Source organism: Bos mutus, chromosome 15, assembly GCF_027580195.1.
Source record: "Bos mutus isolate GX-2022 chromosome 15, NWIPB_WYAK_1.1, whole genome shotgun sequence".
NCBI lineage: Eukaryota > Metazoa > Chordata > Mammalia > Artiodactyla > Bovidae > Bos > Bos mutus.
Genome location: NC_091631.1, coordinates 28,239,171 through 28,258,469, shown reverse-complemented (window position 1 = coordinate 28,258,469; position 19,299 = coordinate 28,239,171). Strand labels below are relative to the sequence as shown.

At 41.7% G+C, this 19,299-nt stretch overlaps 1 protein-coding gene across 1 annotated transcript in view; it reads left to right on the top strand.

Annotated features, from left to right (window-relative positions):
• Positions 1-10,850, top strand: part of POLD3 (DNA polymerase delta 3, accessory subunit) — a 44,213-nt gene extending 33,363 nt beyond the window's left edge. The window contains 3 exon segments of the mRNA XM_005903219.2: positions 3,365-3,474; positions 4,578-4,656; positions 8,846-10,850. Of these exon segments, the coding sequence (XP_005903281.2) occupies positions 3,365-3,474; positions 4,578-4,656; positions 8,846-9,048 (392 nt within the window). The 3' untranslated portion in view covers positions 9,049-10,850.
• Positions 10,851-19,299: the final 8,449 nt, after the last annotated feature.

Genomic DNA, 19,299 nt, shown 5'->3' with positions numbered 1-19,299 from the left:
CTTCAGCTAGAAGTTGGCAACAGAAGTGGAGCAAATGGCAGAGACTTTGGAGTCAGACAGACCTGGGTTTAAAAGCTTACCTCCACTACTGACTGTGACTTTAGGCAGGTTACTTCTTCAGTTCCTTGTTTTCTCTTCTCTAAGATAGGATGTTATTACATAAGATAGGCCTTTTATGAACATCAAATAAAATGCTGTTTGAAAAGTGCCAGGACAATGCTTAACATATAATCAGTTTTCTTAATATTCACCCCACTTTTCCTGTTGAAAGTCAGTAAGCGTTTAATGGTAATAATATACTTGAAAGTACCTTCTCTCAGAAAACTCCCTTCAACTTCATATTCTTAACTATATACCCGAGAAAGTATTCCTTTTTCTTTCTCCCTGGCAGACTCATAAGCACCGTTAGCAGTTCTGTATACTCTCTGTCTAAAGTAAAGAAAGGCCAGACCCAGAAAGAAATAACATGAAGAGTAATATCTATATTGCTAGGAAAAAGTAGTTTTAACTGGTATGTTTCAGGCTTTGCTACCGTTTTCAGGCCTTGCAAATTGTTTATAGAGAATGGTAAGCAAATGACCCACCCCCACCCCTTTTTTGAAGGTTAAGATAAGTAGTTTAAAAAATTTCCTAGGAAGCTATGAATGGTTTCCAGGAATTCTAATTACCCATCTCTTCCAGAAAACTGGTAAACAGTGGTTACATTGCTAGATCCCTGCAATTATCTTTACCACAGTTCTTATTCTGCCCCAGTGAAGGGTGCTTTCCTGGGGTAAGTGATGTTTCACTACTTGAGTACCTTTCATCTGAAGAGCTGCAAAATCACTTACAAATATATTTAAAACACACCAATGCACCCATCATTCCATAGCTTATATCACTAAAAATATGTTGAAGGAGTACATTCGTCTTGGTAATAAAGACTAAGGCAGACAGACATGGATTCTAACATATGAAAGTGGGCAAGTTTTTTTTTTTGAAGTCTCTTTGAACCTTGGTTGTATAAAACAAATAGTAATACTGATTTTTGTGGGGTTATTATAAAAATGAATGATTAATGTTTGTAAGCCCAGAAAATTCTAGTTGTTTTCCCTATCCTTTCTTAAAATATTGTAATTAAAAAAAAATTTAAGTAATACATATATGTGTTATATATTAATAGTAAGCTCTCCTATCAGACTCACCTAATTGACTGATGCTTCTCTTGTCAACTTTTTCTCATCCACCTTCCATCTTCCAAGGGTTTGTTGAAATTTCTTATTCCTTAGGAGCTCTTGGCTCCTGTGACATTCTCTTCCCTATTATGAGGGGGTTACATTCCTTTCCTTTATTATTGTTACATTTCTCATTGAGGGTGTGTGGAAGGCAGAGGGAGGCATATGACGAATCTTCCTTGACTTAGAAGCTCCTCATCCCAATTATAGTTCAGAAAATGATTCTTTTATTAAAAATGTTACTGTATATTCAGCGCTAGGGAAGTGGTGGTGCCTCTGCCTGTATGGAGCTTAAGAGTCTGAAGGGGGCTCTAAACAGCTCCACACGTGTGGTGAGGGGGTCTTAGAGGGTGCCACTGGGATTGTGTTTTCCTTGGTTAAGTCAAGTGGTTGCAGAACTGGAAACAGAATAAGAACTCATAAATTTATGACTGAGTACTCAAAATTCCTTTTCTTTGGCGTCCTCACTGCATAAACGTCTCTCCTACCACTGTAACTCATTGCTTCACAGCTTTCTTAATAACTATACCTTCAGGAAAATGGGTGCTTGGTTCTGGTGGTTTGACTGGACTTTTTCTTTCTCAAGCTCCCGACATGTTCTAGCCTCCCAGTGCTGGTTAATAGCTGGACCACTTTGCTTTTATGTTTCTATTTCCTAGAGTTTATAAAGTTTGGGGGCCCATTTCATACTTGAAGTGTGTAATTTATTGTTTCTTTCTGGCTGTTGTTCTGCTTCACCTCTTTAGGTCATTTGGCCTTGAACTCTCCACTGTCATAATTTTTAACACTGACCTAATGAGTTGGGAGAATTTCAGATCCAAGACTTGTGCTAAGAATTTGAATACAGCCAGGAGATTCAGGGAGCAGGTGAGGCTAAGCAGCTCCCCAATCCCTTGACCAGCAGTTTCTTTGCGGTGATTAAGCAATGGGTCAGCTGAGGATTTTCACTTCCCTTCTCATGGGCCTTAAACTAAGACCACTGTTTCTGGAACTGTTCAAAACTGATGGGATCCCTCTGGTGGTGCTCTCTTTTCAGGTGGTACCATTTCCATAATCATATTTGTCTCCTTAAAATATTCTTTTCTTGCTGATTGTATAATGAGCAAGTCTTAGTTGTTAGAGCTATAATTGTGATCATCATTTCAAAGATGATTCCACAACCCCATGGTTTATGCTGTTCAATGTCAGCTGGAAAATTTAAGTCTAACGGACATCTCAGGTGATTGCAAATAGTCCTTAAATCACAGTCACAAAATCATTGTTACTATTATTTATTGCATACAGCAGAAGTTCATAGAGATTTTTTAAAAACTTGCCCACCTTCATATGCTAGGATCCATATTGGTCTGCCTTAGTCTTTATTATTAACCCAAGTGTTCTCCTTCAGTATGCTTTTAGTGACATAAGCTTAAGGAATGATGGATGTGTTGGTGTGTTTCAAATGTAGTTGTAATGGAGTTGTAGCTCTTCCGTTGAAAGGTGCTCACACTTGGTATAATCTGAGGACTCTCTCCACTTACTTCATCTTAAGAAAATGTCTGTCCCTGCATGGTAGGCAGCATGGGATAGTTGAAATAGTCAGGCTGCGGAATCAGACTGACTGGGGTTTAAAACCTCTTGCCTCAGTTGCAAGCTCTGTGCCCCTGGCAAGCTAATCAACCTCTCAGAACCTCTGTTTACCCAACTCTAATGTATGAATGATAGTATTTGTCTCTTAGGTTTGTTATAAGGAGAAAGTGAAGTAATGTCACTGAAATACATGACACATGGTAGATGATCAGTGGATATTTTTAAAACAACTGCATACCCTGACTTATCTATAAAATTAGAAGCTAGCTAAGATGATCTCTAAGGTACATTCCAGCTCTAATAATTTTTTTAATTGGACTATAATTGCTTTACGATGCCAGCTCTAAAAATTTTTGATTCTTTGATTCTCTTTATATGAAAATTGATAAAATGTGTATTTTAAAGATATCTGTCTAGTTATATGTATATTAATAGATATATAACTGCAGAGTCCTTGATTGTCGTGAATTACTGCTTGCAGAATACCCTTTGCTGGACGTGGAAGTGTAGAGAACTAGTGAGCGGGCATTGTACCAGACACTGTCGTGGTTCTCTTATCTAAGTTTGTTCCCTTATTTCAGTCATACCAGACTCCCCTGGAGCTTATGAAGCTGAGTCACCATCCCCACCTCCTCCTTCTCCTTCTCCTGAACCAGTGCTAAAGACTGAGCCGGAGCCTCCTCCTGTCAAGGTAAAACTTTACTGGGATGTGTCCTTTATCACCCAAGAATGAAGCCACTCTGCTGTGTTAGTTCTCTGCTCTACACTTCACATGTGGCAGTAGCTGGCTCCTATCTCATCCTGCTCTCCTGTAGGTGGTACAGAATGGACATTCCCTCTCTTCTCACAGGAAGGGCAAGTTGAGCCATAGGGCATCATCTCAGGAATGTAGCCGAGGTCAATCCTGGGGGCTCTTTAGTTTTTCATGACTTCCAGTTTCAGAGCAGCTGTGCTATCCAACTTCTATTGGCATTATGCACAGTTAAGTGTAGCAGAGTTTGTGAAAGAGTAGAACAAACAACTTTTGTGTCTTTGTTGCTCTTCTAGAAAAGGGCTGCAAATGGGGAAATACAGTTTTCAGTAATCTTCAGCTGGGTCTTGTCTGCATCTTTAAGTGTAAATAATGAAGGATTGAGAAGTTGGGTTTGTTTTTTGTTTTTTTTTTTCTTTATGATTATTAGTTTTCCTTAATTCATTGACTGTCATTTAAATTTGGCACTAAATTCCTCATTAGCTTAAAAGAAAATGGAGTGAAAGGCCAGTGGAGAGAAAAAGAAGTTGGTATAAGTAAACCTTTTTGATACTGAATTAGACAGTTGTAATGTTGCAGTGTCGAGACTGAACTAGCAGGTATCCGCAGCAAGGCTGGATGCCTCGGAGACCTGCAGTCTAGGGGCCTTCCCTGGGCGCTTCCAGTATCTGCTGTGGCCTTCCGTTAAAGCCCTTACCGCAGTGGTCTGTTTTCCTTGTCTCTCTCCTCCAACTAAGGCTGTTGTCCTATTGGTCTTTTTAACCATGGTGCCTACTCTCTCCAACAAAAGTTTGTTGACTGAATGAACACAATTCTTTGCTCAGCATGCGGCCTCTCTTCTCACAATGAGGTATCAATGAGCATAACTTGTCTGTGGTTGGGCTGGTCCCCTAAAGGGAAATTTGTAGATACCTTGTGTAACTTTTTATCCTCATAAAATATTGGAGGGTGATTGTCAAAAGATAAAAAAAAATTTTGTTCTTCTCTACAGCTTGATTGGTTAGTTTAATGTTGTATCCTCTGATCTTCCTGTGACCTTTTAGGGCTCTGATGGAGAAAACAAAAGAAAACGAAAACGTGTGCTGAAATCTAAAACCTTTACAGATGAGGAGGGCTGCATGGGTAAGAAAAAATGTTGGCTCCAGGGATAGAGTTATGACCGTAGAGAGCACCTTAATCCCTCACAGAGCAGGGCGCCTCATCACCATGTGATGCTGGCTGCTTGGCTGTGGCCCACACTGAGTGGCTGAGTCGGGGAACACTGCAACTACAGAGTACCTGCTTCCTGTTTGTTTCATACACTTGAGATCTTGGATAAAAGTTGCAGCGTCTCTGGTTGGGGAGTTTCTTGATCTGTGGCGTGGAGGGGAAAATAGCCATTTTGCCTACATGTGAGATTGTTGTGAAGATTCACGTGAAGTAATAGATTTAAAAAAACACTTTCAAGGTGAAAACCACAATACCAACTTTAAGTATTATCAAAGACACTGAGAAACAAGTGGGGTTGTTTTGAACGTTTATTTTATACATTTGAACTGTGGAAAAGAGGCTCCTGCAGATGATTGGACTCTGAAGAGAGTGTCAGGAGTCGTCTTCGTATTTTGTCCCATTTGTTGTTTAGAGGGGTATGACTTCCATATCACTTCCTGTGTGTTTCCTGTTTTGTAAGTCATGTTAGATAAAAGCATGTTCCTTTTACAGAGATGTAGAGGGAAAATGCAATTCAGGCTTTGAGTCATCACTTGAGTCCCGATGAAATGTTAAAATCCTGGTACTATCTTTTGTGTTTGTGATGAGTTGTGGGTTTAGGCTCTTCAACCTCTTGTTAGGGAGGTGGCCCTTAAGTGTCATTTCTTTTTTCCTGTGGCATCTGCCACACCTCAGCTCTTGTAGAGAAGTATTTTTTCCCTTTCTTGATTTTCCTTTTCTGGTTCACATTTTTGTCTTAAAAAGGTTTAATTGACTATGAAGAATCAACTTTTCCAAACAGTGTGCTTGTTAAAACTAGTGAAGACATCTCATTGACCTTGAGCCTCTCTGGTTCCCTACCTCACTCAGCTGAAAAGGCCTCTGCCACTTTCACTGTAGCATATGCTTGGGGAGTAAAATTCCTCACACAGGACATTTTGGTCTTTGCAGTGCCAACTTTCTCGTGAGCCTATGAATTCTGGACTTTGGTCTTGTTTTATTTGTTTTTGCTTTCAATCTTCTAGTCATGAATTTCAAGCCTCTTGGTTTGTTAGTGGTAATTTATGTATTTACTATTGAATTTTTTTATTCGTTTTCATTTTAAGAGGACAGAAGCATCAGTGCTAGTTTTTTCCTCCTGCTACCCCAAAAGAAAAGCATCAAAAATACCTTTATAAGAGTTCATTGGGGATTTGTGGCTAATTACATATTGCTTTGTTCAAAACACAGTTCTCAAGTTTTGGCCAGGTATGGGATGTGAACTTTTTTGTACTCCTGTCTCCAGACAGGACTATTAAGAGCCTTGGATGCAACAATGAAAACTGTGCTCACATAGCACATTTTTTTTGAAAAGTTTTTATTCCAAACTCAACTTAATGAATCTTGGCTCCTGTAACCAACAAAAGAGTTCTGCTTTTCTCTCTGTGCTCAGACTGTTCCAAACGTACCAGCTCAGGGGGCTTGTCCTGCCCTGTGCTGGATTGCAGTTATTCTGTAGATTTAAAAAGCTGATCTTTCCCTTTCTGTAAGTTCACTGCAGGGACTGGGGAGTTGGGCCCCTGAGATATGTGTGGGGTAGACTTCTGGACAGGGTAGATTTATAAGAGCAAAACAGTTGAGTGGAAAAGAATTCTGTTACCCCCACAAACTGGGCCTTTTTTTTTTTATGGCAGCCCAGAAAAGTGGCATGTTGTTCAGCTAAAATAAAGGTCCTGTATTTTTAAGTTGAAATCTCCTTTGTTCTGTAGTTTGAAGTAGCTACAGCTTTGAATATAGAAATGCTCCTTTTAGCTCTTAAGGGCTATACCAAATGTTCTGCTTAAGAAATTCTGTTGATGCTGCCCTGACTGATTTTTAACTCCTTTAAGCAATGGATTGCACAGAACTGGCAATGAGACAGCCAGTACCAGTTTAATACAGAATATAGCTTATGGAGGAGCAAGTTTTGTAGTAAGTCATGTCTTTTCTGTATGTGTAGATAGATGGCTCTTTGGACTTGCCTGATTTGAGATATTGAGTAAACAGCTCATAATTTTGTTCCAAAATCCAGTTATGTAGTATTTTGGCATCAGAATGGGGATGATGTTCTGCGATCATTATTGTTGCACTATAGGCCTACCATGGAAGTTCTCTAAATAATCTGAGAGCAACATTTCTTACATTTTGCTGAGTATATACATTACTTGAAGATCTTGCCAGATTTCAAATTCTGATTCAGTAGGCCCTGGGGGTAGGACTTAAGATTCTGTATTTCTAATAAGCTCATGGGAGATGCTAATGCCTCTGGTCTGGGAAGCCTTAAGGCCTCCAAGAATGCTCAATATATATTTTAAACTTTTTAGTGTTTATGTAGTCTCCAAGTTGGCAGGAGTCACCCAAAGTGAATTCTAGGCTCTTGAAAGTAATGATAAATCCTAGGAACTCTTGCGGGGTGGGGGTGGGAGGACGACTGTTAATTACGCAACCTTAATAAGAATAGACGGATAAGGTGAAGGAATACTCCACTGCTAGAGCCAGTTGATCTCCAGCATGGCCGATGAGGGGAAAATATAGCATTAAAGAGAGCTTGCCAGAGATTACTGGATGTATTTGTACTTTCTCTGAGGCAGCAGATGACCTTTTACAGGGAAGCAACGAACAGTGATTCTCAAGGTGTGGCCCCCAGACCAGCAGCATGTCAGTATCACCTGGGAACATGTTAGAAAAGCAAATTCTCAGGTCTGCCCCAGACCTACTGAATCTAAACACTCTGGAAATAAAGCCCAGCCATCCATGCTTAAACAAGGCTTCAAGTAATTCTGATACACATTAAAATTGGAGGTTAGGTAAGTGACATACTAGGTATTAGAACACAGGTGTATTTGATTCCAAAGTCTATGCCTCTAGAACAGTTTGACTGACATATTTTATTTGAAAGAAATGATCAATAATTGAGAGCTTGAAACTATCACTGTTCCTTAATGGGAAAAAAAAATACCTTTCACTTTGCTCACTTGAATATGTATTATGCATATTATGTATATGCATGTATATGCATATTACTCTGTTCCGCTAAGAAAAGGAGTTCTCCGGTTTTTCATCATGTGCTGAGAAAGGGCTTAGGTGGTGTTGGTTGTGCAGCTGCTGCATCTCTCTAAAGTCACAGGAGGGTGGCATTGTACTGTTTCTTGTGGTTGCCGTGCACACTGCAGTAGTACTGAAGAACCTCGTCGGTTCTGGAACATCATTGTTGGAAGCCACTGTCTGTGCCTGTGCCCTGGGGGCTTTCTTATAGTGACTCCTCACTCATGTAGATTTTTTTAAAGTTTCCTGTAGGAAGAATTCAGTGAATATTTTGGTAGGAGAAAAGGCAAAATATGCCCTTGGCCGACAGGGAGTAAAAGTACTGGTAACTTTCTCATTTTATCATCGTCTTTCCTTAAAACTATCAGGTTTGCCATCTGATTGAGTTTGCCTGAGATAGTGTCTTCATGATGCAGACCACTGCTAAATCTTGGGTCACTGAGAACCAAGAACTGCACAAGGGAGGAACTAGCTAATCTCCAGTTCTCTGTACTTAGGACACGTGGAGCCTCGTGACATCAGGGCAGGGCTAGCCAGGAGGTACCATGGCAGTGAGCCTAGCTAGGCAGGACGGGGACTAGCAGGTGGAACCGAGACTAAGAGCGGGAAAACCAGAGGTGGCAATGGCAGCACTGTGGGTCAGGAGGTGAGACTGAAGAAGTCAGTGAGAGCGTGGAGGTAGAAGCAAGTGTTTGAGATTGGAAGCAGACGGTTCTCATACAGGGTTCAGGCAGTTAGCTAGCACAGACCAAGGCCCAAATGCAGGATTTGGGCAATCAAATGATATGGGCCCACTCAAAGATGGGACACAGCAGTGACAGGATAGGGGTAATGTTGATTTTGAGCCACAGCTCAGGCCTGTGAGCTCAAGATACTGCCTCCAGCCTGAGGTGGGATCTGATCTCCCAGCAGTATTAAGCTGTGGTGATCGGTGAGCACACCTCTCTTGGTCAGTGGGACTGAGGGGATTGGAGTGAACCAGACAGCTTATTCTCTCTCGAGAGCAGTGTTCTAAATGACTCAACCCACTCATATCCTGTTTTTCCCCTCGTTCTACCAGTGACTGAGAAAGTCTACGAGAGTGAATCCTGCACAGATAGTGAAGAAGAGCTTAAGATGAAGACTTCCTCTGTCCATAGGCCTCCTGCCATGGCTGTGAAAAAGGAACCCAAAGAGGAACGAAAGGGCCCAAAGAAGGGAACTGCTGCTATGGGCAAAGCCAATAGACAAGTGGCCATTACTGGCTTCTTCCAGAGAAAGTGAACTGCCATCTCTGTTAGGTCAGAGATGTGGTGTGGTCAAGGGACAAGCCCAGGACGTACAGACTCTCACTTACTGTGTAAGTTCATCCAGCGCCTCGCCTCACCTGTGTCAAAAGACTGTTCTTCCACCCTGTAAGGTTTATACGGCTTCTGGTTTTCAGCAAAAAAGAAATCACCTGGACGCAAGAGGCAAAAGAATACTTAAAAAGCTGTTACCTTCTAATGACATTTTTTAAGCACAATTTTGACCTGTCCAGGAGAAGGTTTCACTCCAAAAATATATTGGAACAGGTTTCTGAATTATCACTGAAGCCATTAGTGGCTAATCCACTGTGTCCTACCCATCCTTTGCCCTTACCCATCCATGTGTGGCTCAGGAAGTGATCCTCCTCGTTCTTTTGTGCTCCGTGGACTTATGCAGGTATTTTTTTATCCCTGAATTTTACTGGGTGTGTCTATCATCCCCCTACCCTCCCTTCCCCACTACCACCCTTCTGTGTGAAGTATTTTCTGTAAGTCTTTTAAAGCTTGGACTAAGGCTGAAACAAAAATCTGCCTGTAATCCTCTTTTCCTCCATTATAAAGTACACTGACACACCTGGCCACAGACCAGCATGTTACTTGTGTTCTAGCCCTTTCACAAAAGCTCTTACTCTCTAGACCTTTACTTGCAATTAGTGGTTAGGGAAAAGCCTGAGGCAGAGCACAAATAGAAAGTCATGATGTATTCAACCCCCAGAAATTACTTAGAGTCAGCACTGATGATATTAGAGGACTTGTCATGTTGCTGGCGGAGGGTGTGCTGTATATTGCTCTTTGTGATTTTTGTCTCCTCTCCGCTCTCCCTTTCCCACTGTCAAGACGTAGAGAGGGAAACCCACACAGTGAAATGAAGGCTAAAAAGAGAAGTCCCTTCTTACACACAGTGTACGACAGTTAAGTAAAATTTCTCCTCTTCAAGGAACCTGAATATTAGAAACAGCAGTTTTCCAGAAAGGTAATGAGAAAGAGGTAAAGCACCTTGGCTGTCAGTGTCGCTCCTCTGTAGTTTTAACTCCCCACGTGCTTAAAAGTAAAGGTTCCCCAAGAAGAGATGGAGAGAGCCAAGTCATTGGTACATCTCAACATTTTCATTTTTTATTCGTGGAAAATCATTTATTTAGTGAAAACTTGGAAGCAACTTCCTGTATGGCTGGACAGTGAGCTTGGGGGGTGGAGGTGGTGTGGTCGACCTTGCACAGTGAGCTCCAAGGAGAGGGAAGGAATGCAGGCTCAGCTGCTGGCCTGACTCATGACTAACAGAGGAGGGATGTCTGACTTGCCTCTTCTCCATCCACCTTTGCCTGGTGTATGTTGTAAGTGATGCAGTCAGCCATCTACTGTTTAAGGTTAGGTTTGTGACTGACCTTTAATTAATAGGAGCTTCTTTAAGCAACTGTCATCCAGGCCCCTCCAGCCAGGCACCCCATGGACTTGATTAAAACCAGAGGTTTGGGAGATGAGTCCCGGCGATATGTCTACAACTTGAGAAGACAGAGGCTTTGTGAGCAAGCTGAGTAAAGGTTGACATATTCCAAACCTCTTTCTTTTTAAAACGTAAAAGGACAGAGAGAAGGCTGGAAGGGCTGAACTTAAACCTTTACAAAAAAATATCTGGAGAGGAATCCCTTTTAAATGGTTATTTTTGTCATTGCCTCTAGTCATTTTTCTAACTAGAAATGGAAAATTAAAAAAGCAACAATCCAGTCGTTTTTTAAAAAATTACATTGGGATCTCTAATAAAATCACATTTCGAATTGGAAACCTCTGGTGCTGGTGGAGTTCTGTCTTTGCAAGGATAATGCAAATCCTGTGATCACTGTGCCCAGTACGCTGCCTACACTCTGAGCCGTCTGTGAGGCTTGGTAAGTAGTAAGTACTGGCTGTTTTTTTCTTTTTGTAAAAAAAAACAAAAAACAAAAAAAAAACTACCATGTTATTCACATGAGTTAAATAAATTTGAGAAGTTGTTTTAAAACAGTGCTTCAAACTGAGTGTCTGATGAGTCTGTTACTTGACAGGACAGCAAGAGTGTATGCAATTATTCAAACTCTGAACAGGAAGAAGGCTGGTTTTCAGTTTATATTGTTAAAATAGCATACCCATAGTCTGAGATGGACAAGTTATTTGCTGTCTTCATCACTTTTCAGCCCTGTGGGAAATCTTAGTTTCAGCCAACCTCATGTTTTAGTTCCTTGAGAAGAAATTCTTGTCCTGATCCTGCACATTGTGTTAGTCTGGCTTCACTACTTGCTGGCTGTATGACCACGGGCAGATTTCTAAACCTCAGGTTCTTTATCAAACTAGAGCTCAGACAAGTTACCGTGGATTGTCAAGGGTGAAGTAATTTATATACAGAATAAATTCAGAACACGTAGGTGCTTTGCAAATGATGGCTTCCTTCTTGATGTCATAAATGATGCAATTAGCCACCAGCTTCCTGAAATGTTATCGAGGATATGACCCAGATGTTACACTCTTTCAAAATCATCATTCTGGCTGTAAATGTAGTCAAAGAGGGAACGAAGATTGTTATACTGTTTTATGCAAGGTTTTAGAGAGTATATTTTCCTACTGAGAGAAAGTAAGATTCACAAATGACTATCTTTACTATTCATGAAGACATTGTACATCACGTCAGGCTTCTGTCGTGACCACTAGACTATAGAATCCTAGAAATTCTATAGAAATCCTAGTTTCTTCTACTAGTTGTCCTCAGGAACTGGTAGAAGAAATAAGGAGGTAAAATGAAATTGCAGCATCATATGGTGAGTGCAGTTGTAAATGAGCACAGGGTCTTCTGAGAGCCCACGGGAGGGCGGGTGTTGGGGAAGTCTTCCCAAAGGAGAGAAAACTAAGCAGTTTTTCTGAAGGATGAGTAGGATTCTACCAGGCAAAGATGAAAGGATTTTTTCCAGGCAGAGGAACAGGACTTTTAGGGGGAAAGGAACTGTTAGAATTTGGAAATAGGGAGGAAAATAAACCGAGAAGCGAAGTCGGGGTCTTGCTAAGGAATTTGGATTTTATTTGAAAACTGTGGGGGCCAATTGAAGAATTTTAAGAAGAGTAACATTAGAAGTTGATGTTTGTTTAAGCATGACAGCTGGCATTGTCTTTGATTTTGTGTGCCATATAGGGAGTGTTTCTACCCATGCTCGCACGTTGTATCTTAGTTCTAGTGATATTTAAAGTTCTGATGGAATTAAAAGTGTCCTGGTTAAAGTACGACTGCTTAATTCTGGCAGTCGGGATAGGCAGCTGCAGTATTTTCCCTTGTCTTCCTGCATCAACACAACTTTCTCTAGCAGAAGTGATTTCAAGTTTTTAAAAAGTGATTTTAAAAAACTGGTAGTTCTCCTCTGACATCTCAGTGATATGTGGCTCTGCTCATTTCCCTGAAAAAAGCAGAGGACGAGTGGAACAGTTCTATTCCTTTTCTTTGTTTCTCTAAGAAGACATTAGTTATTATACAGGAGAGAGCTGAAGAGAAGGGCCATATAAGGAAACGAAATAGTTGCTCCAGGACCTGAGTAGAGTGAGTGCATAATAACATATTTGCCAGAAACGTACTCTGTGTCAAGACTCGTTTTGGTAAACTTGTCTCCTTTCATTGGTTCTGGGACCTCAGTATGCTGTCATGCAGCTTTTTACCACCATGAAACATTCTGGGGCTGCCTCGTTTTGTTGGGAAAAGGCAGTGTTGCTTTCTGAATTATTACCCTGGCGGCTCTGTAAATCAGCCCATGTTGTCACCATGCCCTCTCTGAAGGGCACATTGTACCCAAATGACTGCATTTAGGATTGACTCTTGCCACTCCCTGCTGCTTGACACTTCTCACCACTTGTATCTGTGTCCAGTTTTTTTTCGTGTGTTCTTAAGTGTGGGCCACCCACAGATTGCCACCCAGGCTCTTGAGCCTGAGAAACTTGGGAAGGCTTCTGATCCAAACCCACCTTAACTCTAGAATTCCCCTTCATTTCAACCCCTAACTATCGTCTGGCTCCTCCACCACCTCTGCCCTTCTTTTTTCTCATTTGCTTTTTGCCAGACTTCTTGTTTTTTGAGGCTTCACTTTGGCTTCCCCCTCCCCCCTTTTTTTAACACTCAAAGTTCTTCACGGCTAGTCTTTTTTTCAGTCCTTTAGGCTTGCTTTCTCAAGGTTCTTATGTCTTCTACTGAACTGCTCATGAAGAATGGGAAAAAATCACATTGTTCAGTATCTGCTTTGGTCATTCAAATCCAAAGGGTCAGGGAGTTGTTGAAGAATAGTTATATTTAGTCCTAGATAAGGTACTTGAGGGATTGCAAGAGCTCAGAGGTTAGCATTTTGGAGTGGAGCACACGCACACTAAAGAGCATTGTATAGCAGCTGAGATGGTGCTTAGGTGAGGGGCAAGAGGGACTTAATTCAGAACAGAACCGGGATAATCATAATGGGCAAAATCCATAGTCCCATGTAAAGAATAACAGGATTTAAGACAAGAAACAGGCTGAGGGAGGCTCACCATTTTAGTGGATTTTTCTCTAGCTGTTTGAACATGACTATTTACATAATCATGGTGTAAGTAAACCATGATCAAGTGAATCCTTACTGGGGTTATTTCTGCCCTACCTTAAAAATGAGAATATTGACAAGATAGCAAGCATGTACCCAGGGTTATTCAAAAGGCAGGATCTACATATATTGGATCAGTGTAAATTCAACTCAGTTTTGCACACACACAACAATTTTGACATACTGGGGAAGCAGGAAGCTGTGATGGAAGCAACACAAGTTGGGAGGCAGTGGGCCTGGATTCAAACCCTGTGCCAGGCACTGACATCAAGTGAGGTACTCATCTTCCAAGAACTTGTTTCTTCATCCTTAGAATGAGCTATACCATCTACACTAAAGGGTTGTTTTCAGGCTCCAATAAAATGATGCATGGGCAGTTAGTCCCTAGTGTTTTGACATGCATACTGTGCTAAGTCGCTTCAGTTGTGTCTGATTCTTTCCAGCTCTATGGACTGTAGCCCGCCAGGCTCCTCTGTCCATGGGGTTCTCCAGGCAAGAATACTGGATTGGGTTGCCATTTCCTTCTCTAGGGGACCTTCCTGACCCAGGAATCAAACCAGCATCTCTTATGTCTCCTGCATTGGCAGGCGGGTTCTTTACCACTGGCATCACTGGGGAAGCCCCATTTTGACATATATTTAGCTAACACAAGGGCTTCCCTAGTGGCTCAGCTGGTAAAGAATCTGACTGCAATGAAGACCTGGGTTTGATCCCTGGGTTGGGAAGATCCCCTGGAGAAGGGAATGGCTCCCTCTCCGGTATTCTGGAGAATTCCATGGACTGTATAATCCATGGGGCCGAAAAGAGTCGGACACGACTGAGCAACTTCCACTTCCACTTTAGCTAACACAAAACAGGACACCTACTGTGTGGCAGGTACTGTTCCAAGAATGTTGAATGTATTAGCTTTTTTTAAAATTGAGGTATAGTTGATATATAATATTAGGTATACAATATAGTAATTCACAATTTTTAAAAGTTTTAGTTTATAGTTATAAAATATTTGCTATGTTCCCTGTGTTGTAAATCCTTGTGGCTTACTTATTTTATATTAGTAGTCTGTACCTCTTAATCCCCTATTCCTATCTTGCCTCTTCCTCCCAGATATATTAATTCTTAATCCTCACAGCAACCCTAAGAGACAAGTTTTTTTTTTTTCTTCCCATTTTACACATGAGGAAACTGAAACAGAAATAATGCAACTTGTTCAAGATCACCGAGTCAGCAAGTGACAGGCAGGCTATCAATCGTGACAATTTGGCTTCAGTGCCTGCAGCCTTAACCCTATGCTATACCACTTTGGGCTCTATATTAGCTCACACTTCCATACTGCCTGATTATGATTCATGTTCATTTTTACAAGTGAAAATACAGCTAGGTTGTTCAGATCCCAGGCTGTCAGATTTGAAGGTGATCTTACTGTTTATCCAACTCAACCACCCATCTTCTGCCTGAGTCCTCTCTACAGCATTCCTGCCAAGTGGTCTTGAATTTATAAACAAAGATTCAATTATGTTCAGTATACCATACTTACTAAATTACATAGTTAGATAAGTAAACTAATAAATGTTAGGAAGAATTTAAAGAGAGGCTAGAATAAAATTTTATGATTAATTTTTAGATCATCAGGAAATTCTTCTGAATCGAGCATAGTTTCCTAAGTAATTCATTTAGTTGCTTTTAGTCTAAATCAAGAATGCTGTTTTTCCTTGGAAAAGATTGTCCAATTCTTGGCCTTGCCTTTGACTTAACCTCTGTAAGAAAATCAAAAAATTTGGCTTTTTTTTGCCCTATTGAAGCCATGTTGAGTTCACAGGTAGTAAAGTGGCTTCAGGATGCGTGTTAGCCTCTGATGGCTCTGGATTAGACCAAGGGAGTCTTCCTCAAACCAGGTTTTCCTAAAAGATATGTGATGATTGCATAAACAGCATAATCTGGTATTGTGGGTTGTTTTTTTTTTAGCCTCTCCTGGTATAGGAGGTACAGGAAGCAGAACCATTTTCCTGAAACCATGAAGCCTGATAGGAGAGTTTCCCTTCTCCCTCTTAGTTATATTCCACCTTTTTGTGTTGCTTCACTTGATCTTATTTCACCCTTGTGATAAACCTCAAGGTTTTTCTCTCCCTTGTTTTGTAGAAAACAAGCCCAGGTCATTTATCAAGTATGCTTAACCCCACTCCCAGTAAGGAGGTGGACTAAGGCTAGAACCAAGGTCTTCAGACTTCACATCATGTAACTTTTCCACTGTAGAGCAACTGCTAAGAAGAATGTGTTGGTCTTCTCATGAATGTGCCTTGAATGAATGCTTACTGATTTGCCCAACAGTCATGGTGGCTGCTATGAAAGACAAAGGAAAACCACATCCAAGTTCTCTGCTTCCTGGAACTGAAAGTCATTGTAAAGGCCAAACATGTATGTATGTCTTGTGCATCTCATAGACTTCTGTCAAAAGTTTACTGTGTGCTAGATGCTGGGGATACAAAGATGAATTTCTTGACCTTGAGGAATTAGTGGAGGGAGAGACATAGACAAATAGTTAAAATATGCTGTAATGATAAAACACTAGTGCTTACTGTCAGAGAAGGCAATGGCACCCCACTCCAGCACTCTTGCCTGGAGAATCCCAAGGACGGAGGAGCCCAATAGGCTGCAGTCCATGGGGTCGCTAAGAGTCAGACACGACTGAGCGACTTCACTTTCACGCATTGGAGGAGGAAATGGCAACCCACTCAAGTGTTCTTGCCTGGAGAATCCCAGGGATGGAGGAGCCTGGTGGGCTGCCGTCTATGGGGTCGCACAGAGTCGGACATGACTGAAGTGACTTAGCAGCAGCAGCAGCAGTCCTTACTGTGGGCCAGAATTTGTGCTAGATCTATTTTCTTTAATCCTCAGAACACTTTTCATCAACAAATGATACAGAGGCTCAGAGTTTAAATGATTTGGCCAGTAAGTGGCAGAGGTGAGATGCATTTGTTTTCAATAATAAATTTATAATGAAAAATTGGAGGAACTAGAATACTTGAGTGACTGCGATTAGCAAACCTGTATAGGAAGCTGATTCCCTGTCAGATGGATGTGTGGGCCAATGTGGAGGCTGGAACAAAAGGAGTAAAATTAATTATAACTTCAGAATTGTCAGATAGAGATGACCTTACTGGTGGTTCAGGTCACTAAATCTTTTGGCTACAAGTCCCTGCATCTGTCTTTACATAAGGGGAACCACACGAGTGGACTATACATTAGGCTGGAAGGCTACATCTCTCCAGCTGGCCTGGGAGGACAGCCAGAGTTTAAACTCTAGGCTTTCTGACTTGAAACCTATTTTCTTTCCACTGTGTCATGTCCTCCCTCCGCTGCATGAAGGAAGTATGTGCCCACAGTCGGTGTGGGCCCAGAGAAGGGTTGTCTGTGACTGCCTTAGGGATTAAGGGTTCACGGGATAAAGTTCTTAGTAAACTAAGAATAAAAGTTTGTCAACTGGGAAAGTGAAGAGCACCCCAGGCGAAAGGAACAGGACATATTACATAAGAGGCATAGACCCATGGGAGAGCACAGAGTGTTAATGGAGTCTCAAAGGGTCAGATGGAACTGAGAACACAGACACAGGTGGTTTAGCGAGGGACGGAACAGTGGGTTTTGAGACAAGTAGGCAGAGGCCACATCACAGAGGCTTGCTGAATAGTCTAGACAATAGGCAATAGAAAGCCATTGATAAATTGTAACATCTGAGATTCGTACATTAGAAAAATCACCTTTTGTAGCCTGAAGGGAGAATCACCAATCTGAAATAGGTCATAAATCAAAGCCAAACGGCACCTGTATCTTGAGATTGAACAAGCAGACGAACACAATATGAAACTGGATTTAGTTTAGTTTCAGGCAAATTTCTGTGATCCCCTTGGAAACTCAGGACAGGAGAGGATTGGGGTGACTTCAAATGTGGCCTGAGTAGCCTTTTGCTGGGTCATCTCATGCTTGGAAATCCTCCGGCTTTTGCCTGAGCCATGGTCCTCGTTAAACCATGGAGATGGGATTGGTTCCACGGTTCCACTAAGGAACCATGTAGGCCATTCTCTGACGCACGAACACACACTCTGATTTAGACCTGGAACTGACTGTATCTCCCTGGAATTTTCTGGGCCAAAATGACCCACAGTCCCAGACTGGTCAACTAAACTCATCTCCTATGAATAATGAATAAATGTGACTAAGGTTGTATTTATTGTACACCTATTACACCCAGGTGCTTTCATATACTTTATCATTTACTCATGATTTTGTGAAATGTAGATATCAGCCCAATTTTGTGAATTAAGAAATTAAGAGAGGCTATCTGGCTAGCCTTGGCAGAGCTGGGGTTTGAGGGGCAGACTGAGGGTCCCATCACCATCCTCTCCTGACCATCTTGCATATTGTAACGAGGGTTCACATCAGGCACTCACTGAACAGCCATTATGCTCGGGACTGGACAATGATAGGCTTCTACTCTAGCAGTGAGGAGTTTTGGCTGCAAACTCCTAGGTTTACCCTAAAATAGGGGACCAGCTATCCTGAAGCCTTTGCATGAAGCCCCCACCCTTACTTAAAATTGTGTGTAACTCACGGCTTGAGTTGCGTAACTTCTTAGCCAATGACACATTAGAAGCAGCCGAGCAGCCTGAAAGTGTCACTTTTTGCTTTCAAGCAAGTGGATGTCACTTCTTGGTTTTGTATTAATAGAAAGTACTTGGATTTTAGAGTTGAGAAAGACTGGAGCTGAATGCCCATTCATTACCAGTGTGAATTTTCAGAAGTCATCGGACTTCCCTGAGCCTTGATTTGCTCATCTGTAAGATGAAGATAATATCAGTATCTACAAGCAGATCAGTATGAGGAAGAGAGACCAGGAAGTGTCCAATTCATAGTGTTTGGTCAGTAAATAATTATCATTATTTTCAAAGCAGTGCTTTGGATTTTAATCTTACCTGTGTGAGAAAAGTGAGTTGTCATCCTTCATTTGTTTTTCAACTAACCTTTGTTATAGACAACACATCGGCCTATCACATCTGATGCTCTGCCGAATTAGGAGAGAGTGTTCAAGTGGTCAGCCTTGTGATTCTGATCACCTGTCCCTCTCAGTGGGCTGACATGTCCTTCTGTATACGTTCCGAACTCTTGTTTCAACCACACTTCTACTTGAAACGGTTTAGAGGAAAGCCAGGGGTCTGAGTACACATTCTATGTCTCCAAAATCAGGCATCAGAGGGCTCTTTTATAAGTGAAAAGTAAACAGATCTCCGGCAGTGAAGAGGCCTCCTCCTGCCTGCCCCAGTGATGGGGGCTGGGGTGCTCATAGTCATGCCTGCAGTGTGAGCCCATCTGTTTTTTCTGTCCGCCTCCTGAGTACTGTCCCCTCGCGGTTTGCATCATTCCCAGATACGAGCCAACTCCAACCTCCTCAATCCACTTGGTCAATAACTGTCTTATTTAAACACACTCCCTCTCTCTTTGGGCGCCAGATGTGAAGTTTCAAGGCAGTAGAGGCCAGGCTGGCTAACGCCGGGACACCTGCTTCAGCAGGCAAGCCAGTCAGCTGCTGCTTCTGATGATGTTGGCCCTTTTTCATGGACTTCATGAGGGTTTCACCCCACCAAGCACACACACAGGCAGCTGAAGGA